This window comes from Leishmania braziliensis, chromosome 31 (genome assembly GCF_000002845.2).
Source record: "Leishmania braziliensis MHOM/BR/75/M2904 complete genome, chromosome 31".
NCBI classification, from domain to species: domain Eukaryota; phylum Euglenozoa; class Kinetoplastea; order Trypanosomatida; family Trypanosomatidae; genus Leishmania; species Leishmania braziliensis.
Window position 1 is genome coordinate 1,370,342 of NC_009323.2, and position 22,563 is coordinate 1,392,904.

The 22,563-nt window shown below is 58.3% G+C and overlaps 8 protein-coding genes and 2 non-coding genes across 10 annotated transcripts; 1 reads left to right on the plus strand and 9 right to left on the minus strand.

Moving 5' to 3' along the window:
• Window positions 1-921: 921 nt before the first annotated feature.
• On the minus strand, window positions 922-4,866 carry LBRM_31_3030 (conserved hypothetical protein; the record flags this gene model as incomplete). The annotated part of the gene is made up of 1 exon (XM_001567243.2): window positions 922-4,866. The coding sequence occupies one exon, from the start codon at window positions 4,864-4,866 to the stop codon at window positions 922-924; it is 3,945 nt and encodes a 1,314-aa protein (XP_001567293.2).
• Window positions 4,867-5,511: 645 nt separating this feature from the next.
• LBRM_31_3040 (conserved hypothetical protein) lies at window positions 5,512-8,253 on the minus strand (the record flags this gene model as incomplete). Its single annotated transcript, XM_001567244.2, has 1 exon — window positions 5,512-8,253. The coding sequence occupies one exon, from the start codon at window positions 8,251-8,253 to the stop codon at window positions 5,512-5,514; it is 2,742 nt and encodes a 913-aa protein (XP_001567294.2).
• A 1,044-nt stretch (window positions 8,254-9,297) lies between these two features.
• On the minus strand, window positions 9,298-12,552 carry LBRM_31_3050 (phosphatidylinositol-4-phosphate 5-kinase-like protein; the record flags this gene model as incomplete). Its single annotated transcript, XM_001567245.2, has 1 exon — window positions 9,298-12,552. One exon carries the CDS (start codon window positions 12,550-12,552, stop codon window positions 9,298-9,300), a length of 3,255 nt encoding a protein of 1,084 aa, XP_001567295.2.
• A 356-nt stretch (window positions 12,553-12,908) lies between these two features.
• On the minus strand, window positions 12,909-13,349 carry LBRM_31_3060 (conserved hypothetical protein; the record flags this gene model as incomplete). Its single annotated transcript, XM_001567246.1, has 1 exon — window positions 12,909-13,349. The coding sequence occupies one exon, from the start codon at window positions 13,347-13,349 to the stop codon at window positions 12,909-12,911; it is 441 nt and encodes a 146-aa protein (XP_001567296.1).
• A 461-nt stretch (window positions 13,350-13,810) lies between these two features.
• LBRM_31_tRNA4 lies at window positions 13,811-13,883 on the plus strand. Its single transcript has one exon. It is a non-coding gene; the product is annotated as a tRNA-Phe (tRNA).
• Window positions 13,884-13,925: 42 nt separating this feature from the next.
• On the minus strand, window positions 13,926-14,006 carry LBRM_31_tRNA5. The gene has a single exon. It is a non-coding gene; the product is annotated as a tRNA-Ser (tRNA).
• A 175-nt stretch (window positions 14,007-14,181) lies between these two features.
• On the minus strand, window positions 14,182-15,792 carry LBRM_31_3070 (conserved hypothetical protein; the record flags this gene model as incomplete). The annotated part of the gene is made up of 1 exon (XM_001567247.1): window positions 14,182-15,792. The coding sequence occupies one exon, from the start codon at window positions 15,790-15,792 to the stop codon at window positions 14,182-14,184; it is 1,611 nt and encodes a 536-aa protein (XP_001567297.1).
• A 554-nt stretch (window positions 15,793-16,346) lies between these two features.
• LBRM_31_3080 (conserved hypothetical protein) lies at window positions 16,347-17,141 on the minus strand (the record flags this gene model as incomplete). The annotated part of the gene is made up of 1 exon (XM_001567248.1): window positions 16,347-17,141. The coding sequence occupies one exon, from the start codon at window positions 17,139-17,141 to the stop codon at window positions 16,347-16,349; it is 795 nt and encodes a 264-aa protein (XP_001567298.1).
• Window positions 17,142-17,731: 590 nt separating this feature from the next.
• On the minus strand, window positions 17,732-19,357 carry LBRM_31_3090 (conserved hypothetical protein; the record flags this gene model as incomplete). Its single annotated transcript, XM_001567249.2, has 1 exon — window positions 17,732-19,357. The coding sequence occupies one exon, from the start codon at window positions 19,355-19,357 to the stop codon at window positions 17,732-17,734; it is 1,626 nt and encodes a 541-aa protein (XP_001567299.2).
• Window positions 19,358-19,905: 548 nt separating this feature from the next.
• LBRM_31_3100 (conserved hypothetical protein) lies at window positions 19,906-21,216 on the minus strand (the record flags this gene model as incomplete). The annotated part of the gene is made up of 1 exon (XM_001567250.1): window positions 19,906-21,216. One exon carries the CDS (start codon window positions 21,214-21,216, stop codon window positions 19,906-19,908), a length of 1,311 nt encoding a protein of 436 aa, XP_001567300.1.
• Between the last annotated feature and the right edge of the window lie 1,347 nt (window positions 21,217-22,563).

Here is a 22,563-nt window from a genome sequence, read left to right on the forward strand (position 1 = left end):
GCTTCAACTGGTGCCAGCGCGTACGTCTCTCCGCCATGAGGCGCGTTCTGTTTCTCACGTTTGCTTCAGGTTGCCTTGGTTCTGAGAGGACCCAAAGAATAACTTTCTTTTCGGCCCTCAGTTCCTCTGCGGGTAGTCCACCCTCTATTGCTCAAGAACTGCAAGACAACGCTTGCACTGGTGTGTTACCGCCTCTGGTGTCCGACATGCTTGAGCTGTGGCAGTCTTTGCCGAGCAATGACTGGTAGAGAGATGGGCAGGGCTCGCTCTGCCGAGCCGGCGTGTCGTGTGGAAAGAGGAAAGAAAGGAGACACTGCACCGAGCGATAGGTGCGCTTTGTACCTTCGCTGTTGTGCCGGCAAAGGAGAGGGCAGACGTGGGAGGTCATGCAGGCTACAAGGAGGATTTGCCGAATCCTGAGGCTGCATTTCGCGTCCGTCCTGGGCCCTGAAAACGCCGTCATTTTTTATTACCAGTCGCCACTTGCCTGTAGGCAAAAGACCAGCAAGGCGCAACGAATGCCTGATGTCTCCTCATCACCCGCGGAGTTTCGGAACCCCATGGAAGGAGCGGGGGGGGGGGGGTGGGGGCGGCCAGCACTCACTGCAGCACGTATTTTACCATGAGGTGCACAACAGTCCTCTCGCCTGCACACGCCTTCCTCCCGAAGATGTCTGCGATGCAGAATTCTGATGTGATCATGAGCGAAGAGCAACATACGTGGTAGCGACAGAGGGAGGCCACACACAGGAGAGATGCGCGTCTCACACGCGCAGGCACGCGCACCAGAGAGGAGACGACGACAAGGCCGTGACACAAGGTGGCAGGCGATCCCTGAGAAGAGCGCACGCCCACAAAGACTCCGGAGTCGGCACACCATCACACGTCCCTTCGGAGCCAAGCGTAGGTAAACTGCTGCGCTCAGAGTTGACTACTCTCACCAAAGCTGAAGCACGCCTCCACTGCCACCGGGTTGCTCGAAAGCTGAGTGAGGACCTCGTGGGGAAAAGCACGATACCACACCTCCAGCGCGTCCTCCCATCCTAGCAGGGAGAAGTAGAGTTGGCAGTGGCGCCCCTGCACTGCACAAGAAAGGCCTGGCGAGTCGAGGCGTCGCTGCCCATTTGAGGGCCGTGACGATGACGACGTGACCCTCGATAGTACACCCTCCTGCCGCTGATTTTCCTGATCCTTCCGCGCTGCTGCCGCCGTCTGCGCTTCTAGTAGGTAGCACGTGGTCGCTAGGGCCACCTGACGCGGGATAGTGTGGCCGTAAGAGCTGGCGCGCGACTGTGCAGCGGCGCACAAGTGATAGAGTAGCGAGAGGGTGCCAGGACGCACTGTTTGTAGGCCACACAGCTCACATTGCAGCCGCACCAGCGTCGCGCCGGCTCTGCTAACTGTAGCGCTGCTGTCAATGTCGGTGGGGGCGGCTTCCTCAGCAGCTGTCAAAGAGGCCTTGTCGTACTCGGCGACACGGCAGCAGAGTTTCAGAAGGTTGTGCAGCAGCACGGGCTCCACGGTACACTGTTCTCTCGCGTCTTGGATAGTACCCAAAACAAGTTGAACGAGGTGAAACGCCACCGCGCAGCGTTCTGTGCATGCACCACCCCTGTCGAAGGAGTCACGCTGTGCACCTACCTCCTCAGCACTCACGCCAGTGAAGCGCAGACTGGACTGTGGAAGCGGGGGCAAGAGGCGGTTTAGTTGGTTTGGCAAAAGCATGTGCGTCGGCGGCAGGCACCGGTAGCGCACAATGGCGCGCTCCAGCAGTTGGTGCAGCTGCTGGACTCGCTGTGCAGAGCTCTGAGGAGCCTCGTCGCGGTGTCTCGCAGCCGTCGCATCGGTGACTACGCCCATATGCATCCCGTGGCCCACTTCATCATGCGAAGCGCCGATCCATGACACGGGGGCGTCCAGAAGAGAGACAACAGCCTCGAAGGTGGCACCGTAGTACGCCTCCCTCGCCACCGCATCGGTTGCTGCGTTACCAAACTCCTCCTCCACAAGCGACTCCCCCTCTTTACACGTCAATGTATCGGTGCAGGGCGCAGAAAAGTGCATTGCAAGCGATGCCAGGTAGCGCCGCACCCATACCCAACGCTGTACGTAGCACAGACTTGCCTCAGCAGAAGAGGAAGTGGACGATACGGGCAAATCTGACGGCGACGTCAGAGACTTGATGACGCGCAGTACCTCGCAGTGCACGGCCACGGGATACGCCAGGAGCCACGACCTGAGAGGGGCCGCCAAGCTTGCAATGGGGGCGGTGGGTGCTGTGGGTGGAGGTACGCAGAGAAACAGAGAAGCCGGAAAATTTGTGGGGTCTTCGTACCTTGCCGCATCAGTGGTGGTCATTTTCGGGTGCATGTGTCGCTGCATCAACAGCCATATCACGGTGAGGGCACGCCCGCTCGGGTGGTGGAAGAAGGCGGCGCTGCTCGCCCACCAGGGAGACGAAGAAGTGCTGACCGCTCCACAGGACGTCCCATAGACACTATCATCACCGTGACCCTCTGCCTGTACTCTTTTCGCACGAGTGCTCTCCTGCAGCAAGTGGAACAGCGTTGACCCTTCGACCCTCAGCCTCTCATTCCCCCTTTCTAGCAGCACGCTCCGCAGGGTTGGGTACTGTGCCACCCTCAGCAGCGCCGCAGAGAGTGAGACAACAGTTCCCGCACCGAGAGCCTCCTCCGCCATCTCTTGCTCTAGTGACTTGAGTGCCAGCTTCTCCGCTACTAGGAGTTTCCCCTGACTTCGGAGGAGTTCTACAGCGGCAGCCAGCGCTAGCGAACATGGTGTAGGCGGCGAGGACGTCCTGGTCCGCCGATCCGCTGACGAAGGTGATGCGGTGCGGGGGCCTGTGGCATCCATTGTCGCAGTAGCTCTTTCACCTGGATGCGTCCCCAACACGCCGTAATGCTGCAGGAGTCGCAGCGCCACGTGCCAGGGGAACCGTGGGTGACGCAGCAGGAACGAGAGCGCCGCTGGCGTCGGTGTACGGCGTGGTTGAGGAGGGGAGCTGTGTCCTTCGTTCGCGTTTTCAGGCGAGCGAGAGGCTTCTGTACTCGTGTCGCCACAAGGCAGCGCACCGTAGTTGAAGGCAAGGATCTCAAGACAGTAGCGCCAGAAGTACGCGCGAGTCCCACGCGCCGCGAGAGAGAGAGCGCGGGGCCCTTCCTCATTCAGCGCCAGTGTCTTCGAGAAAACACACTCCACCTCTCTGTCGTTCAGCATCAGCCGCGTCGAGGACACCTCAGCTGCAGTAGGAGAGCGATGGGCGACTTCACTCTCTTGTAGAGCGTCGGTGCGCCGCCTCCTTGTGGCACCCCGGTGCCGATTCAGCGCGGCCACGACCACAGCCACCGAGTCGATGGTGGCCTCGTGAAGGAAGCTGAGCCGTGCCTCTCCAATCTCTCTCCGAGAAAGGCCAAGCGGTTTCCTGATAGTGGATTCCGCAGATGCATGTAGCGCTGGTAAGTCCCCGTCTCGAGGATCTGGGTGTAACGTCCGGAGAGACGTGGTGCACATGGCACCATCGAAGAGCGTCAGTGCCTCTTCCCACCTGTGCTTCGACACAAGACCCCGAATGAGCTTGAAGATGTCCAGCAGAGATCTGCGCCGGGCGAGGTCCAGCACCACCAAACGGTCCTTCTCCGACGGAAGTGCTTGCACAGCAGAGAGAAAGTGGCCGCTCAGTCGCACTAAAGGGGGAGAAAAAGAAGGTGTGACTCCAGTCACATCAGTGGAGAGCGTAGGTGTGGCGCCGAGGTCTGGTTGAAGCTGCTGCACCATTGTGGCGAGCGTGCTCGTTGGGGCGCCAGGCGAGTTTTGTGCTGCCGCCATCGCCATCGACAGCGTGGTCCCCCACTCTTGTGAGAAGCACTTCTCCCTATGCGGAGGCAGCCGCTGCTGCTGCCGCTGTTGCTTACATTGGTGCCGTTGCGCGTGCAGCAGCTTCACGCAGAGCTCATACACCTGCAGCACGGCCGCCCACTGACCGGATCGCCCCAGCTGCTGCACCAGGTATGATGTTGTTATGGGGCCTGGCAAGTCGCGCTGATAGAGGGTGTGATAGTAAAAGTGGAGCCCTCTTTCCCACTCGCCAGCCCGCAAACACGTTGTGAGAGTCATGTGGCGCAGTGCCTTCAGGAAGGCGGAGTGAGCCGCGGTATCTGACGTGCGCCTCGGCGGTGACGGAGGCTCGACCGTTTTGGTGGGTAAAGGGTGATCGCTGGTAGATGGCGCGTGAGCCTCTCTGGCGCAGAGTTGGTAGAGGCGCAGTGCATCCTGCCACGCCCGTTGCGAAGGTGGGGAGAGGCTGATGTGGTACAGCAGCTGGGCTGCAGCAGGAGGACTGAGAGAGGTCGGGAACACCTGCGGCCGCGCGGGTGGCTGTTTTTCCCGCCACTTGTGGAGGAGCTGCAGCGTTAGCGCCCAGCCGGAGGGCGGAAACACGCCATACCGCAAAAGATGCTCAGTTGCCTGCACCACTGAATCCGATTCAGGTGTAGGTGTGCGTGTTGGCAGTCTTGCCCCCTGGTGCACCCTCGATGGAGAAGTGTCCGGTGTCTTGTCCACTAGGCGGGCAAGCTCCACAAGGTGCAGCGCCGCGGTCCATTCGTGCGACACACGAGGCGGGTCCCTGCAAAATTGGCGGTACACATTTGCCCTGGCGGCCGTACCCTGCGCCCCGCGTGACGGCGCCCGGTAGATGGATGGCCAGAGGTTCCGTGGAAACCATTGGATGAGGTACCACTGCAGCTGGGCTGACGAGGGGTCTCTCGGTTGCCGACCCTGCCGTGCATCAGCCAGTACACACGCAAGCGACGCACGGGATGGGCGTGTCGAAGACGGCGCCGGCATGCATCCTGATGACAGAGCCGCCACGATAATGTTGCAGGGTGGAAAGAAGTTGCGAGCAAGGCGGTGTCGTGGTCGACACCGCAGGATGGAGGAAAAAGAAGAGCGGGGGCAAAGCAGACAGTCTTGCGTAGCGACGGTCACGAAGAGGTCTGGGAAGTGTGAAGGGCTGACACACGCAGGCCACTCAAAAAGATACATCGTGTGGGTGCACAGATGCACGCGAGAGTTTTGCAGCAGAGAGAGAGAGAGAGGGGGGGAGAGAGAGGGAGAGAGGGGGGGGGTTCGGACGTCCCACCAACAGCGCACCAACCACCAATGCATGTCTCTCACTTTTCTTTTGCAAAGGCAAAGAGAAAAAAATGCCCATACGAAAAAACAACGCAATAAACTCGACGCGCCTCAAAAACCAATTTTCGAGTAGGGTTGCGCGCGCGGCCTGCCAGCGAGAGGCACGATGCGCAGAAGCCTCACCTTCGTCGTGTTCTTATCGGGCTTACTTGTTTGTTTCAGAGCGGAAAGGAGAAACACTCCAGTGTACATCCGCCAGTTGCGAGTTCTCTCCTCGGCTGAGAGTGCAAGACAGACGCATATACACATGCACACGTATTACTCACCACGATGAAATGCAAAACTGGCAACAACCAATCACTGTAGAATGCCATCCTCCGGAGTCCACCCACACGGTAGGTGTTGCGGGTGCATTCCCTCCACGAAACTAGACCGCCAGCGGAAGATGAATTGGCCTACCGCGTGATCACCCGTCTTGGCATACAGTGATGAATCGGAGTACTTCTCTAAGAGAAGACGCACCACTAGGAATGCGTGGCTATCCACGTATGGCATCCCCCATGCCTCACTATCGGCCGCGATGTCGGCGGATGGCGAGTTACGCTGCGTAAGGCCGCTATCCAATTTCCTCACCTCGCCCCTGTCCACTGGCTGAAGTGGCCTCTCTTCCGCACGAGTCAAAGTGGGGAGCATCGTCAGCAGCTCCGAATGCGTGTCGAGCCAGTACCGCGTCAGCACACTGCGGCTCGAGTTACCCTGCTGCATTCCAGCGCTGTCCCTGTACATGTACCCAGCGGCGCCAGGCACCTCGGCAACGCCGGTTAAGATGAAACGTACGCCTTGCGCCGATGCGGCGCCATCACTTTCGGCGTGAAACACGGCGTCTTGAAGTTGCCGACCGTCCTGACAGTCGACCTCGTCTCTTCGGCGAGCAAAGAATGGGTAGACAGAGGCGTGCTTGCGCAGGTAGTCAGCCATCATAGTGCGCCGCTCCGCCGGGAGAAGGGCAGCGCCCGCTGCACAAGCGGTGCCAACCTTCTGACTGTGATGCCTGTTTCTCCTCCTGAGTCTCGTTAACATCTCCGAAGGTCTACAAGCACCGTCAGGTGAGGCCACCACGTTCCCCACATCGATGTCACCGTCACCACTGTCGCTTGCTTCTGCGTGCCTTCGCAAGGACTCATAGTAGAGGTGAAGGGCTTTGGCGAAACTGAACACCTTGTCCAGTGTCTCGCGATGCTCCATTAAAGCAAGGAAGTCTTGCATTCCTCGAAGCCGGAGGCGCGGGTGTAGATCGCAGTCTCTCTCAGGCACATCCACGTGCCCCGGCGTGGATAGCGCTCGTCTCTTTGCCTCCTCGTAAGTAGTAGAGCGTACGTCTATAGCTTGCGCCATCTGCCGTATTACATCAGCGTACTCGTCGCGCTGCTTGGCGCGCAGATGGGTGAGCGGGATGCCGAAGTCATCAGCGACGTTCTGGCGCAGGCGATCGTACAGCAATCGAGACTTGGCAAAGCAGGGAGGGCACAGCAAAAGAAGATCGTAGCTGTTGTGGCTCATGTACACTCTCGGGAAAAAGCGGCGGTACATCAGTGGCACGACGGCAAACCGCACGAGCGACCCGCCGCTGCCGCACACCACGCAGATGTTGTCCTTTTGCTGCTTGAAGTAGTCCATGTTACGACGGATGTGCACATCATTGTAGCGGGCCAAGTCCGGCGCAAAGCTGAGCTGAATGGCGGACACCTTCAAATGCTCTGCATCGGAAAACGCTCCCTTCTCTTCCTCCGTCACTATCGCGCCAGCAGGCGTACGCCACTGCACCACTCTGGCAAGCCCCTTCTTCTTTACATACCAATTCGCTTTACTCTTGTCCACTGTGAAGACCAGCTGCATGTCGGGATCGAAGACGTTGATGTTGTCATAGTACGGCCGCTCACGGCCTCTGCACCACCGCGCACCACCCTCCTCTTCAATGTCTGCTGCAGTGGAGCAAGGCGCTTTCGACACTGACGCGTCCACGTCAGTTTCAGGTGCGTCGCACAGGATTCCCGCCGCCCCGTTTGCAGCGCCTTTCAGTGCAGCGGAGGTGATTTTAAACGTGCTAATCGGCGCTGTGGTGCAGCAAGCCAGCACTTCACGACAGTCGAGCTCTTTCGCCATACTCCATGGAAAATGAGTTGTGCTGTTGCTCGAATGCGTTGCAGAAGCCTCATTGTCGACGATGAAGCCACCACCTTTCAAAATGGCGACACAGACATCGTACGACGCCTCGGCGTCCTCTGCTGCATACTCGATCTGCAGCGGTGTGAGGGCGCCGTGGCAGCCACCCCAGTTGCTCATCACGACAGCCATGTCCTTGCCCAGCCTTCGCCCTGTGAGGGCACAGCACATGTTGCTGAGGCTGCGCAAAGAGTCTGTTCGTACTAGGGTCACCTTCTGGTCCGTGTGCTTGCGGCTATGATCAGGGACCGTATCTGGCAAACAGGCATCTGCCAGCTCAACCAGATCCACCGCTGACCGAAGTTGAACCGGCGGGTAGTCGCGATGGAGCTTCACCTCATCGCCATGAATGCCGACGCCGGTCTTGAAGATGCGTTGGTCGTGGATGAGGTGCAACATATTTGTGTATACTTCGTGCAGAAGGGTCACCGAGTTTTGGCTCTGCCCCTGACGATAGCATGGCCAGCTAGCCGACGTCGGAGCAAACGGGTCTCGGAGAACATCGGCGAAGCCACCTGTGGCCAAGGCGTGCAAGTGGATCCACTTAACCACGATGGTGCAAGAGTACGTGCTTAGCTGAATCGTCGCGACAGGCCCCAGCAGTCGACGCGCCTTCGGCTTTCCAGACGCACCGCGTGCCTTGGGGGGCCTGATGTTGTCGCTGTCAACATCAGGTGCTTGGAGTGTTGTCGTCCACTCCATGTCGAACCCGACGAAGCCGCAGAATGCAGCTTCGGCGGAGAGGACTTTCCATAGAGAGCGGTACTGTTGGGCATCGATCACTCGCCAAATCGGATCGATGACGAGGCGTCGTCGCACCCCTGGCACCATTGCACCATGGAGGTCGCCTAAAAAAGGTCTCTGCATGGCAGTCATCTGAATATAAAGGACAACGGACAAAAGGAGCAAGATCAGAACGGTGAGATAGCAAGTAGGGAGGGAACGAGAAGCAAGAGTCGTGAGGTGGAGGAAGCCAATGTGTCTGATGCGCGCCTTTACGAGAGCATAAAAGTTGAGGAGACCGCACAGTGCGGCACCTCGTGAGTGAACGGAAGTTGACAGTCGCAGGGAAAGCCACGGTGCACGTCTTCAGCTTCACAAGCGTACGGGGTTATGCTGTCGAATGACAAAGGAGAGAGAGAGAGACGACGCGTTTCGAGCGTTGCAATCGAGGCAACGAAATGAGGAGGGAGTCCGACAGGACTCCTCAGCCGGGTAGAGCACACTGCAAAGGAATAGAAAGCCAGGCAACACACAAGTTATAAATGTACATGACGACCCCGCTAAAGCAGCTTGCAGCTGGTGGCAATGCAATCGTTAGAGTCAGAGAGCACCCCACATGCGAGAGAAAGAATAAAAGGAGAGAGAATGAGGTCAGAAGGTAGTCGTGATGCTTTCCGGTAAATCCTCCCAACTACTGCTAACCGGTGAGCCGCCTGTGTCCCTGAAAGCGTATACTGATCCGGTGTCACACCACTCGCGCTCTCGATAACACTATTCACGAATAGGTAGACTCATGCATCTTACTTTTCCCTTACCCAAGGATCCCGAGTCGGGGTGAGTAATCCAGGGGTTGGGTGTGGGAAACCCCAAACTCTTAGAGTGAGTCGATTACTCGAGGTCTGAAATGGGTTGAAAGGTCAACTGGGGTAAGGGAGAAGAGAAACAGTTGATGGGGCGTGTCATTAGAGTAACAGAGAGTAGGTTGACTCACCTCTCCTCATCGGCTCTAGAGAATCCCACCCCTTGTGCGTTTGTCGAAAGACTTCAGAGGAGAAACAAAGGCTCCCTCAGGGGTGACCGAGAAAAAAAGCTCCTCACAAGCTGCCGAAGACGGGGCTAAGGCACAACAAACCAAGTAGCGGGAAAAACCCTCGTAAGGTATGGACATTCTGTAGCGCACGAGAGACTAGCATCGGCCTAGCACTCTCGGATGTTTTCCACAGTCTGCAGCTCTCTCTCTGCTTGGTGGTCGGAGGCCAGCGCTGCAACAATGCCCCGCCAACGAATCTCATCGCTTGTTTGATTATCCGGCAGCAGAGGCCCGTTGCGCACACCGAACAGAGAAGTCAGAACATGGAGTGTTCGAAGGGTCTCCTCGACATGCTCTACGGAAGATCGGATGCGGCCGACCACTGCAGTTACCGAGTTGCCACCGAGCAAGTCAAACAGCAGCGATACCTCGACAGACTTTGTGTACGGAATCACAGGTAGTTTACCAGCGAGCGCTGTGACAACACCTCGCAATGCCTGGCTCGACGCATTCGCAAAGCGCGCGCTCTCAATATCCTTGCTCTGTGATGCAAGCGAGCCACTCCCACACCAATCGAAAATGGTGAGTCTACCAATTGTCTGGCACTGCCGCACAACGTTTGTCCGTACACACTGGAGCTGGATCCAGGTGTGCGAGCGGCCGTTGTAGTGTTGCCGCCGCTTGGTAAGAAGGCTATCGACCACACTGGGAATGCTACCACTTGTGCAGTCGATGAAGTGCACGTTCCTTGGCTGCACAAAGCCGTTCGAATCGTAGTTCACCTCCGTGACAGCTTCTCCAGATGCGCAGTCGAAGCCTCCATGCGCCGAAATCTCAACGATGGCGACACGGTAAGTAAAGCTGAAAAAGAAGCGCTTTGGATCTTCTTCAGCGGCCTTTGACAGGTATTTCGTGAAGAAAGGAAGGATGTCTTTCACGAGGCCACTCTTCCCGGAGCGAAGCTCACCGACCGTCATAAGAGCAAACTGGTAGCCCGACCACACAAAAGCCAAAGGACCGCAAAGCTCAGCAAAGAGCTGCTCCACGCAAGCATCCTTATCAAAGCAGAAGTCATACTGATGGAATGTCTCCTCTCCACAGTCACACAGCACCAGCTTCGTGGGATCGGCGGCGTCAACTCTTGTGGCCGAACCCTCCACTGCCGCACCACCACCACTGTTGGTGATAGAGGCAACCACTATTAGCTGGCCTTGTAGTGCAGCAAGTGCCCGATCCCTGCGGGCCAACCGCACTTGTGACTGGTACAGCTGCTCTGCCACATCATTTCGCTCGGCAGTGAGCTTCTTTATCCGCCTCTGCAGCTTTTTCACCTCCTTTTGCACGGATGCCAGCTCGCCTCCTGCGCTTCCTGCGGACATGGGTTCAATACTCGGCTGCAGTTTCATTGCAGCTGATATTGCCGCCCTCTGCTCCGCGTCTGCTCGAGTCTCATCCAACAGTCGTGCAAGTTCCGCGTTTTCTAGTTCCAGACTTGCAATTCGCTCAGACTTCCACTCCAGCGTCTCCTGTAGCTGCGGGTTTGGTGCTTTGCGGCGGGTGATTGTCTTCAGCGCATCCTCTAGCTCCACCTGTCGCTGGCGGGCAAGAGTAATCTTCTGTTCTGCATTGCTCGAAGCACTGTGCATCGCCGCTAATTCTGTCTTCAAACTTGCTGCTAACGAGCGCAGCACCTCGTTCTCACGTGCGAGCCCAGCAGCTTCCTGGGAGGGAAAGGGGGATCCTGGATCGTTTGGTTTTGCCTGAGTTGTTCGTTCCAGTTTGTCGATTCTGAGCCTCAGGTCGATGTTCAGCTGCTTTGCCTGGGTGAGCCTCTGCTGGAGCTCTTGGGCTTCCAAGTTTCTCTCAGCCGTAAGCGAGAGCGACACAGGCGAAGGCGCTTGCGCTGCTCCGGGCTTTGAATCTGTTTCGGCTGCGTCTGTGACACTCGCTTTCAGCTGCTGACTATCCATGTTGATACATCGCTCATTCTCCAAAGTCGCCCGTATCTCCACCATTTCCTCCAACAGTTTGTTGTATTGGTCTTCAGCAGCTTCTTCCTTCAAGGTAAGCTTTGCGTTTTCGGCTGCGAGAAAGGCCGCCTTCTGCTGTAGCTCATCATTCATACGAGTAAGCAGAGCGTTTTTCTCTTTCAGTTCCTCTACCTCATCGGCGTCAATAGTGTCCATTTCCGTAGGTGATTGCTGTGCAGATTGTGTTGGTGCTTCGAATGGTAACGTTTCATTTGCACTTCTATGCTTTGCGCCATGAAGCCCCAGCTTGTGTGTCACTTTTTCAAGCTCCAGCTCGTGCACTCTAGCATCCCTGCTTTTGAGCTGATCACCAAGCTTGCGCAGTTCCACGACGCGTTCAGCAAGTGTGCACTCAAGTAGCTTTAGCTTGCTTTCCACCTTCAGCATCGATTCCTTCCAGTACTCTGCACCAGCCTCCTCTAGAGCAGCAGAATGAAATGTAGGATGTGACTCGCCGCCTGCGTTGGCTGAGCGACCTGTCTGTCGATGCAGAGCAAGTAGGTCGTCAAAGCGCTTGCGGAGAATGCTGTTTTCGGCGTGGGCTGCTTGAAGCTCGCTGGTCAGCCTGTCCTCCTCCTTCCGCGATCGCGTTGGCGCGACTGGCCCTTGGTGATGCTCTATCCATGCGAGATAATGTCGGTAGGCCGGTTCCCACTCTTTTTCTGTCTCATCTAGCGCCTCGCTTTGTCGCTGCTTTGAAATAAGGTAGCCCCCTACGTATTCGACAAGGAAGAGGATACCCTTCTCTCGCAAGACACCTTTTCCGTCCATCGTCCCGTCATGCCACTGGCCACAGTACAAGTCATCGTTCGATTGGCAAAACACACCGAGACCATCCTGGAGGCCGCTACACCACTCGCCGTCGTACAAGTCACCGTTGTCGTAGTAGAGAGAGCCTTGCCCTTGCCGGATGCCCTCTCTCCAATAGCCTTCGTAGCGGTCGCCCTTGGAGGCGAGCAAAAAGACACCATACCCATTCATCTGATTCTCCTTCCAGGAGCCGACATACTCGTCGCCATTGAAGAAAGCAAACTGCCCCTTTCCGTGTTTGTTGCCCATGTACCACTGCCCTACGTACTTATCCCCGTTCGCGAAGGTGTAGCGGCCATAACCGTGCTTGAGGTCTGCTTTCCACTCACCCTCGTAGACGTCACCAGTTTTGGCGTAGGCATAGATCCCATATCCTTCTATCCTTCCATCCTTGAAGCTGCCTTCATACGTGGCGCCACTGGGAAAAGTGAACTTGATGTCGGTGCCGTTTAAGAGCTTCTTTTTCTTCTTCAGTGTCGGCTCATCGCCTGCAGCAAAGGGTGCATCGCTGGTATCGGACTCTGGTCCTTGCAGACTTGCTGGTGCATTCACTCCCGCTTGTGCCTTCGAATGAACGTTCATTTAGTGAGGTTCTTGGCTGTTTCGGCGATAGAATGCAACGTGAAAATCAGAGAAAAGCATGGGTGAAAGAAAAGAGCGCGCTGCAGGAGAGGATGAGGGAGTGTAGAGAGAGGAAGTTCTTCTAGGAAGACGAGAAGTGTACGAGCATCAGCGAGAAGAAGTTTCGGAGAGGGCAGTACAGCACCGCACAGGAGCGCAGGAACATGGGATTGGATGCGTGAGAGAGTTTGCTGGGATGACATTGATCATTGAACAAAGATACGGGCTCAAACAGAGGGAGAATAGGGTTGTGCGACGGCGGCAGCTAAACAGAAAGTTATACGACAGACAATCAGGGTGAGTAGCCTAACGCACGACTAGGCTGTCTTAGGGTGGGCAGTTGCTGCAGTTGAGCGAGAGTCGGCAGTGCGCTCTGCCTGGCGAGATTCTTGACGGGCCTGAAGTACCGCACACTTCTTGACGGCGAGGCACAGGACACAGGTAATAAGCTGGATGTACATGTTGCGTTCCACTCGAAGCCGCTTGTTGTCGTGCTGCAGCTGCAAGCTGATGTCTGTGAAGCGCTGCTTTGCATTATACTTGGAGTGCCACTCGAGGAAGTGGAAGAGGAAGGAGAAAGACGATATGATGGCCATGGCGGACATGATTGTGAAGCCGTTGAAGCTGTGCCCTTCCACGAGGCGAGTGATGCGCTCTGCCGTCGTGGAGATGGCTCGGATAGGAACGCAATAGAGAAGAAAAAGCACCAGAACAGGCACCATCACCAGATTTACTTCAAGTGAGAGGAAGCTCGCCATTGTCTTGCCGGAGCAAAGGGGACGGGTGAGCGGGGAGGTGTGTGTATAGAGGAGCTGGGAGGCGTCTCTGCAGGCCCGGTTGTAAAAAATCAGACTGTGTGTGAAGAGTGGAGGGAGAAAGAGGGACGTTTTGAAAAACCAGTAGAATCGAGCAGCTTGTCTCCCGGCGCGCGGGGCGTTTGCTGGGAATAGCTTGTGCCGTGCGTTGGTGTTTGGTGTTTTGTCGGGGGAAAGGTGAATGGGAGGAGGGTTTTCTATGGGGGATGCGTCCGCTTGCAGTGGCCTCAGCCCGGCAACGAGACACATCTGTGTTGCCATGTTGTGGCTTCTCGTTCCTATTTGTTTTTGGGGTTGTCTGGGCGAAGCCGTGGGCCGCCCGGCCACCGTATCGCCCGACGGAAGGGGGCGGGAAATCCCTCCACTTGGCTATGTCCTCTACTGTCTCATGCAGAACAGTAAAAGCCGCGATAGCTCAGTTGGGAGAGCGTCAGACTGAAGATCTGAAGGTCCCTGGTTCGATCCCGGGTCGCGGCATCCCTTTTCCCTACCCCATTTTTAGGGTAGGGGAGGGAAAAGCGTCACCAGCAGGATTCGAACCTACGCGCGAGATCGCAACTGATTTCTAGTCAGTCCCCGTAACCACTTGGGTATGGTGACTTCTGGTTCTTCACGGGGAGGGGTTTGGGGGCTTTCCGGTTGAAAGGTGTGCTGCGCGGCCTTCCCCGCTCTGTTGCAGGGGGGGTTGGCGCCGGGTGACGTGGCCCCGTGCGGGTTAGAGGGAAGCCGCGCCCCCCGTTTGCGCGCGCCCCAAAAAAAGGGCGGCCCCCACGGCTCACTCGCGCGGCACCGAGGGGCGCGTCAGGCGGCCGGTGGTCGTGCGACGCGTACGGCCGCTCCCCGGCGGCAGCTCGATCGGCGCGGTGGTCTCGGGCACGCTGTAGGCCTCGTTTCCGTCAAAAAGCAGGTTGAACCCCTTGCCGGAAGCAAACCACGCTGTGCTCCAGAGCGGCGTCGCCGGCACAAACATCGGAAACAGCTCCGTTGCATTGAAGGCAGGCGCGAGGTTGACGCGCTTGCCATTCAGTACCTTGGTGACATTGTGCAGCTGACCCTCCGTGTTGGCCCCGAGGGCAGCAACGCAGCCGTTGCGGTAGCGCACCAGTAGCGTGGACGGACCACCCACCAGCTCTACAATATCGTAGTCGTCTGCCTCCGACGTTTGTGCGCCCATGCGCGCGGCGAAGTACTTGAGCACCGGTGCCTGGTCCACTGCCGCGAAGCGCGGCGACGGGATCAGGACACCGTACTCCGGCAGCGACCCTTGGATCAGGAGCTCGTTCTTCACACTAACAAAAACGGCGAGGCTGCCGACGCAGGCGATGTCCTTCACGCGAATCAGCTTTGGCGCGCCGCCCACCGCGTGCGGCGCCTCGTCGCTTCGGTGCTGCTGGAAAGAGCGTGTGAGGGGGATGGGCACCGGGTCGAACGCGTTCGGCGGCAGCTGGCCGCCGTTTGTCGCGCCGCACCCAAACACGCGTCCCTCCATCGTGAGAAAGAGGGTGAAGGAGTTGCCGAGCGCCACCTTGGCGACGCGCATGCCGCGCTCCTCGAAGAACACGATCCGTGTTGGCCACATTGGCGCGTCGCTGTTGCCGGTGCCGAGCTCCCCCCAGTTGTTGCAGCCGAAGGAGTAGAGTCCGCCATCACTCAGCGTGGCCACTGCGTGATTGAAACCGCAGCGCACGGTCTCTAGCACACTCGCCTGCCCCGCTGGCCACCACAACGCTGTCGGATTCCACTCCGCGAACCCGCGCCCACTGTCTATGCGCTTCTTGTGCCCCACCCCGAGCTGCCCCATGTGGTTGTTGCCAAACGCGATGACACGGCGACTGCCGTGCTGGTAGACCAGGGTGAAGTTCGAGCCGCACGCGACGCGGACGATGGGGGAATCGGTCCGCGGGAATGTCCCGTCAAGGTCGATGTAGAGCGGGTCAAGATCGGCCACGACGGCTGAGGTACGCACAACGCTGCTGCTTCGGGTGTTGTGACCAGTGCCGCCACGGGAGAGGGGCGGGGAAGCCGCCGCGTCACCTTCGCCGTCCTGGCCTTCCGCGTTCAGCGCTCCGGTTTGTCCGTACCGATTGTTGCCGACGGTGATGAGGTTACCCTCGCGCGTGAGCATGACCACGTGCTTGTGTCCTGCCGCCGCATCGATCACGTCGTAAAACGGCTCTGGGGCTTTCACCGGGGAGGCGGCAACAGTCGTGAGGTGCCGCTGCGCGGCGTGCTTTTCTACCTCTTCTCGCTGAAAGCGACGGTACTTCACAGGGTCTGCGTCACATGGCGAGGGAAGAGTCTTGAGAAACAGCTCCGCAGGCGGGGACGGCGCAAGGCCGCAGACAGAGCCCATGCCAATGATTCGTGTGTGCAGACGACGCAGCATCGCGTGCCTTCGTGTTACGTCTGTTAGGCTTCTGTGTAAGGAGATGTGCACGGGAGCGTGGACGAGAGGGAGGGAGGCGGAGAGTGTCGACATGGTACCAGGTGCGGCAGTGGAAAACAAGCGCCCAGCTAGACTCCACGTCTGCCGGGCCACCTTACGCTTGGCGTGGTGGGTCGCACCCCGCTTGATTTGTTTCGGCGATGCGCGAGTAAGCAGCGGGGGTTGTGGCACCATCTTCTGCCTCCGGTCTGCTAAAACATGCAAGGCCGAAAAAGAGGTGGCGGAAAACCGGTGGCGTGTTGCTGATTCACGGCGGCATCGCACCTTCTGGAGGTGCGGCATTTGCCAAGGACAACAGGCGTACAATGTAGTGGCCCCACAGAGGAAGTGTCGCAGTGCCCACAACACCGGGGCAGCGGTAGACATCGAGGAAAAGAGAGAGGACATAGGAGGGGCAAGAGGCGAAGGCTGCGGTCACCAGCACGCACGACGGCGGTACCCATTCCACGCACACACCGCAGAGGACAGGAGGGAGCCCACTGCCTCTGCGCGCGCTACTTTGTGGAGATGGTGAACTTGCCATGACGAACCTGACGAGCGAGAAAGCGCGAGAGCGACACGTACTGGTAAGTGGCCATGGTCAGCAGCACCATGACGTTCAGCACCAGTCCTGCCGCCATGATCGTTGCCAGGGCGTTCAGCTTCACGCGGTCCGACTCACCGACGAGCTGCAGCGCGTTTGCATCCTGCGCGAGGCCGAAGAGGATGGAGCCGTAGCGGTGCAGCTCCTCCTCCATCGCGTTCTCCACCTTGCCCACCGCGTCTGGATCCACCTCCATCACGTCGCGCTTCATGACGTTGAACCGCACCCACTTGGGCGAGAGGGTAGAGAAGCTATTGTCAAAACATACGGACACCTCCTCCGGCAGACCGTGGCGGGTCCTCAGGACGGATGGTGCCGTGTAGGTGTAGCTTCCGTCGGTGGCGCGCTGCCACGTGTTCAGCACTGTTTCTCGCTGTCGGTCCCGCAGCCCGGCAAACCGGGCGTTGTAGTGAAAACGGCTCAGCTCCGTTGTCTTGTCCACCGGCGGCGTGGATCGCACCTTCATCACGGCGTTCACATCGAAGGCGCCGCCGTCGGTGACGCGAAAGGTAAAGCCCAGCGTGCCACCCGCCTCTACGATTTCGGTGTAGCACTCCGTCTCCCCTGCCTCTATCTTCGACCCGTACGTGGCGGCCGTGACGGTGACCGGGCTGCAGAACAGCAGCAGCAGCAGCAGGAGGGCCGCAGCCATGTTGCACACCGGTGCCAACGCACCGCCCCTTGCAGCCCGACGAAAGGGGGTCATATCAGAGTAAAGTGGGGGGGGGCACGTGATGAGGGTGGTGGGGCTCAGCTACGCGTGGTGGAACAGTGTGAGGGTCTGGGGTGAGCTCGTACACAAAAGCTCAGACACACACACACACGCCAGTAGGATGCCGGGCTTTGTGTGTGTGCGTTAATGCCATCTCGTATGAGTCACCCCAAGGGGTACAAGGGGTCCAAGAACAACAACAACAGCCGAGACCACGGAGGATGAAGAGACAGACAGAGAGAGGAAGACAGAGTTCACAGAGGGGAGGCCATTCGTTCTCCTTTCCGTCTTCACAGAGGTGGTGGGGGGCGGAAGGAGATAGGCGTATTGGGCACCATGCAGCGTTCCTTTACCCCTAAGAAACAATAAACAGCAACCGGGTGGGGCTGTTGAGGGTACATGTGTGAAGAGAGGAAGCGATGGTGATGACTAGGCAGAGCAGACCAGCAGCCATGCGAGGGGTGCAGCTTTACCCCACTCACTCACCCTCGCACCCCCTGTCCTCTTGCCCGTTGTGAGCGTCACACCTGCGGTGCGTTTACTTTGCTTCCACCGAGTTTCGTCTGCTTCGCTTCGCCGATGGACTACAGCTGCTTCCCCGTACACATCTTGCGGACCTTGCGGACACTATGGAAGCACATCGAGTCCACCAGGCCCACCACAGTCAGCACTCCACCACACACTGCGCACAGCTGCAGCACAAAGTGTATCACGGAGGGGTACGGATGCCTCTCTTGAGCCAGAATGCGCACAGGGGAGAGGTCATACGTCATGAACACACCTGGAACGATCTCCTGCATCGTCGGCGTCTGTGATGCCGCCTTCGTTGCCGCACTCGGGGTGAAATGATGCGTGGCCGTGTACTGATTCGACTCCACCGTGTCCTGCAGGCCCGTGATGAGAGAATAACGCTGGTACGTCGTCGGGATGACCTTCACAAAGTAGCTAAAGCGGCCGTTCATCGCATCCTTCGCGTCCCCGCTGAGGGCGGACCCTTGCGCGGTGCCGTCCAGCGGATTCTGCTGACCTGGGAAGCGTTCGCCAAACTCGAGGGTGTGCACGGTGTGGCTGAGGTCCAGCTTGCGAGCGGCGCTCCCCATGAGATCGTGCATCCGCCGACCAAGCATCTGGTACATGCGACCTGGAATGAACTGCAGGCTTCCAGTGGCGCGCGAGGCTGCGAAAGTCGCGTACAAGTTGCAGCCCTCCTTTCCAAAAGCGGCAGTGGCCATTTTGATGCGATCCTCGGCGCACTGCTCGACACTAATGTCGTCTACGTTCAGTCTCCACCCTTTCTGTGCGTACGCCTGCCGGACATCCTCGCAGGTGTGACAGCAGTCTCCCGGGCTGCGCTCGGCGCCGTAGCAGCTGGGGCAGTTCTCCTTCTCCACCCCGTCCGCATCGATTGCCTTGGTTATCACCTTTTTCTCATCCACCACGGCGCGTGCAGCACTGATCACCTGCCCCGTTGCCGCATCAATGCGCTGCTTCACCGTGTTGTCCTCGACATCGTTTGCAAAGACGCCAAAGACATCCACGGCGTCCAGAGTGATGAGGTCGCACGGCACGTGGTTGAAAGTGACGTTGACCGTGACCCGCATGTCACCCCCAACCTCGGTGTCGACAAACATCTCGTGGTGCTCCTCGATGGAGAGGAAGTAGCGGACTTCGCCAACAAGGAGCCACAAAATGACGACAATGGCGACAACAGAGAAAATGCCGCCCGACACGGTGCGGTGCCGCGCATCCTGCTCGAACTTGCGGTCAAACTTTGGGAAAACGTCCAGGCGCTTTAGCTGCCGCATTGTGTGGATGTGCTTGGTTGACAGATGAGAGTGATTGAGTATCAACCAAAGCGTGCGAGGGTTCAGCACACAGATGGTGCCTGTGGCCGTTGGTGTAAGGGGGGCAGCGGGTGGTGGCAGTGTCTGCTGCGACAGAAAGAAAACGAATGGGCAATGAGCCTCTGCCACTGACGCTCTCTTTCGCTCTCGGCTCGCCTGTGTGGGGGCTGCTGCTGGCGCAACAAACCACAGGAATAAGTGTTGCTGCGCGCGTCTGATGATGGCATTGCGAAGTAAAAGATAGGGCGGAGGCGTTGGAATGGGAGCTGACAGCAAAAGGCGGCATCGCGACTGACTTGAAGGGCACGAGAGAGGCTGCAGACAGACTTGGTAGCGAGGGACAGGGTTGACGAGATGGATGCACATGCCATATTCGCATCGCGTCGTGCGCCGGCGCTGAGCCCACTGCAGCGCGGCTTCATGGGGCAGTGCTAGGCTTCGCTGAAGATCATTAGTAGCGAGCACAGCGGCTATCGCGACGAGCCTTCGATGTGTACTGCAGCGTGCGCTTTTTCAAAGTAGTCTTCTCACTCATTGGCTACTCCATCGCCCAGCCGCGTCGCACATTCGTACGAACACCAAGACGCGGCGATGCGGAGTTCGACAGAAAATGTCGGAGGAACCATCAAAAGTGCACGAGAAGGGGAGACGTCGCGGCGAGTGAGGACATCTACGGTAGGCCGAGAGAGAGAGAGCCCCAAACACAAGAGAGAGAGAGAGGCCGATCAAAGAGCCCACAAAACGAAGATCTAACAAGAAACCAATACGAGAAGAGCGAGGAGGAGCGACCTCCACTCCACCTGCGCAGAAGCTGAGAGCAGCAAAGAGGGATGAAGGCGGTCTATGGCAGGGCCAGCTCACACACGAGCACCCGAGTGAAAAAATAGTAGCCGCGGCAGGCAACGTAGGCGAAACTACACGGAAGCGATCTCCACCTTGCGCCGTTTCATCAGCGAGTCTTTGGTGTCGTTCAGGGAGAAGGCAACGCTCGTGCCACCAATGTCCTCGTCTGGCAGTCCACAAAACGCGTACGCCGAGTTCCCTTCGTCTTGAAGAGCTGTGCCGTGCGCACTGGTGTAGCTGCTTGTCACGCCGCAACTCTCGTCGTCAATAGTCACGGGCTCTGCCGAGGAAGCGGACTCTTCGTACCCCAAGTCGAGCACGATGCTCTTGTCAGGCGCAAAGGTGACCGCGCGAGACGCAGATCTACGACCGGAGGAGAGGTGGCGGTTGTTGTCCTGCAGCTGCGCCAACAGGCCGTGTTGCGTCATCTCGTGCAGCTGGCTGTCCAGCTTGCGCATCGCCTTATTGCCCTCCACGACCCGCTTCGTCTCTACGTCGAAGTAACGCTCCGCCCGAGCAACACACTCGCGCCGGCGCCGCTCCACGTCCTGAAAGGCGTCTTGCACCCTCCTTCGCTCCTGCTCGAAGCTCTCCGCATCGCGCAGGATGTACTCAGTCCCCTGAAGCTGCGACTGCGCGTGCTGGGCCTGCGCTTCCACCTGCTGGAGGTGGTTGTGTAGCATGGCACACTGCTGTTCTCTCGCCATAATGTCCGGCCTCAAGTCGATCACAGGCTCCGTGTAGTAGCGCTCCTCGTTCTCGAGCATCTGCGCCCACCCGCGGCTGAGGTAAAGCTGCTCCTCCTCTTGCCGCTTCCGTTCCACCTGCAGCTCCACCAGCTTGGCTCGCAGCGCCATCTCCTCTTCAGCCATGGCCGCCTCCTCGGCATCGATGGCGGCTACGCGAGCAGCCACGGGGTCGAGCGTAGGGTATTGCGGCTGCTGCAGTGGCGGCGGCTGGAAGCTCCACCTGCTCATCGCGTTGGCCTGCTGCAGGTACGAGGAGGGGTTGACGGGCTCTGCCACGTGTGCCATCGCCAGCTGCTGCGAGGTGCCCTGAGAGTAGGGGTTCACCACCGAGGGCATGGCGTAGCCGGAGAGGCGTGAAGACGGCGTCGGCGCCGTGGTCATCGCAGTAGGAGCGCGATTAACAGAGCTGCGATCCACTGAGGGAAGCAGACTCGTACTGGTCCGTGGGAGCTCACTGGCTACGGTGGTGGGTGCTCCAGAGCCCATAGCGGCAGCAGGGAGGGAGGAGGGGATGCGCAGTCCCTCAACCTCCCTTGCTGGAACTGTGTAGTAGGACGGCGCGATGCCCTCGGGTCTACGGTAGTACAGCGGCGGTGTGGTGGACCGCAGCCCAGAGTACGGCTGAGCCGACATGAGAGTGTAAAAGAGCTGGGGTCGGTCGGGAAGAGTCTAGCTAGAGGAAAGGATGTCTAGCGGTGGTGCTGTGTCTGCGTTTACTTCGCAGGGGTGCAAAGAAGAGAGGGGGTTTAAGTGCTGTCGATCAACAGCGGTCTATGTATGTTAGCTTGCTTGTTTGCTTGTTCGGGGGTGCGTGCAGTGATGGGGCCGTGTACGGGCTCTTATGGAAGGTGACCACGCGAGAAGTCCCCAGACACGATGGGGCTGCGTCCTCGAGAAAGCGGAGGAGGAGAAGAGGGGGAGAAGAGAACGCGAGGTGTGTGGTGGGGGATGGTAGGAGCGGGGGAGGGGAAGGGAAAGAGTAGCAAGGTGTGGTGTTGGGCAACGGGAGCAGCCAGGCTATGCAGTGGCCATCCACACTGAGGGTGTGATGACCATCAGCCGGGGGGAGGGCGAAGATGCTGAGGTACAACAATAGCAGCTCCGGAGAGTAGGTGCACCGCGTAGTCATCGCGGTCCCACTTGCCCCGCACGCCCCATTCAGGCACGAGTCAGCTTTGCGTATCCACTACCGAAACAAACCAACAAGGACGGAACAAGAGGATAGGCCAGAGTAATAAATCGACAGCCCGTCACCACTGCACGCACAAACAGAAGCGGCGACGGTGCCCATGCCCGCTAAGCACGAAGCGACGATTATCACCATCAACACGGCAACGAAGGAGGGAGGGGGAGGGGAGGGGGGGGGAGGGGTATAGACAAAAGCGAACACAACTCTTCACTCCCTTCAAACAAAGCTGAGAGGGGCACACCCTCAGCGGGTCCACGCGCGAGACAAGAGAGGCTGAAACGGCACGCCTACGCAGACATACCCAAGAAGACGACAGCTAGGCCAAGTCAGAGGGGGGGGGGTGGAGATGATCAGGACCGCTACACAGATACTCACGTATACTAACAAGCACGGAGTAACTCCTGGTCGACCCCTCTGTAGGGAATCTATGGGTGATGGAGGGGGGGAGGGACGGTGGAGGACAGCGATCAAGAGCGCCGACACTCCTCTCTATACCCTCTCTCTACATACACATGCACACAGTCACTCGAGCGTGACGCCACTTACTGACACGACATACACTTTTTGCCTGGCACGAGTTATCGTAGGATGGGGGAGTTGACCCTCACCCGTGTATTGTCCCTTCATGCACTCAGCTCTTCTTTGGTTGCTGCTGCGGCGGCAACAGCCGTCACAGCAGCGCTTCTATGAAACAATCATGTGCATCACCGCAAGGAAATACCCAGTCAAGGAAAGACAAGAACAACACAGACAATGGAAAGGACACAGCAACACACCACAGTATGCTACGC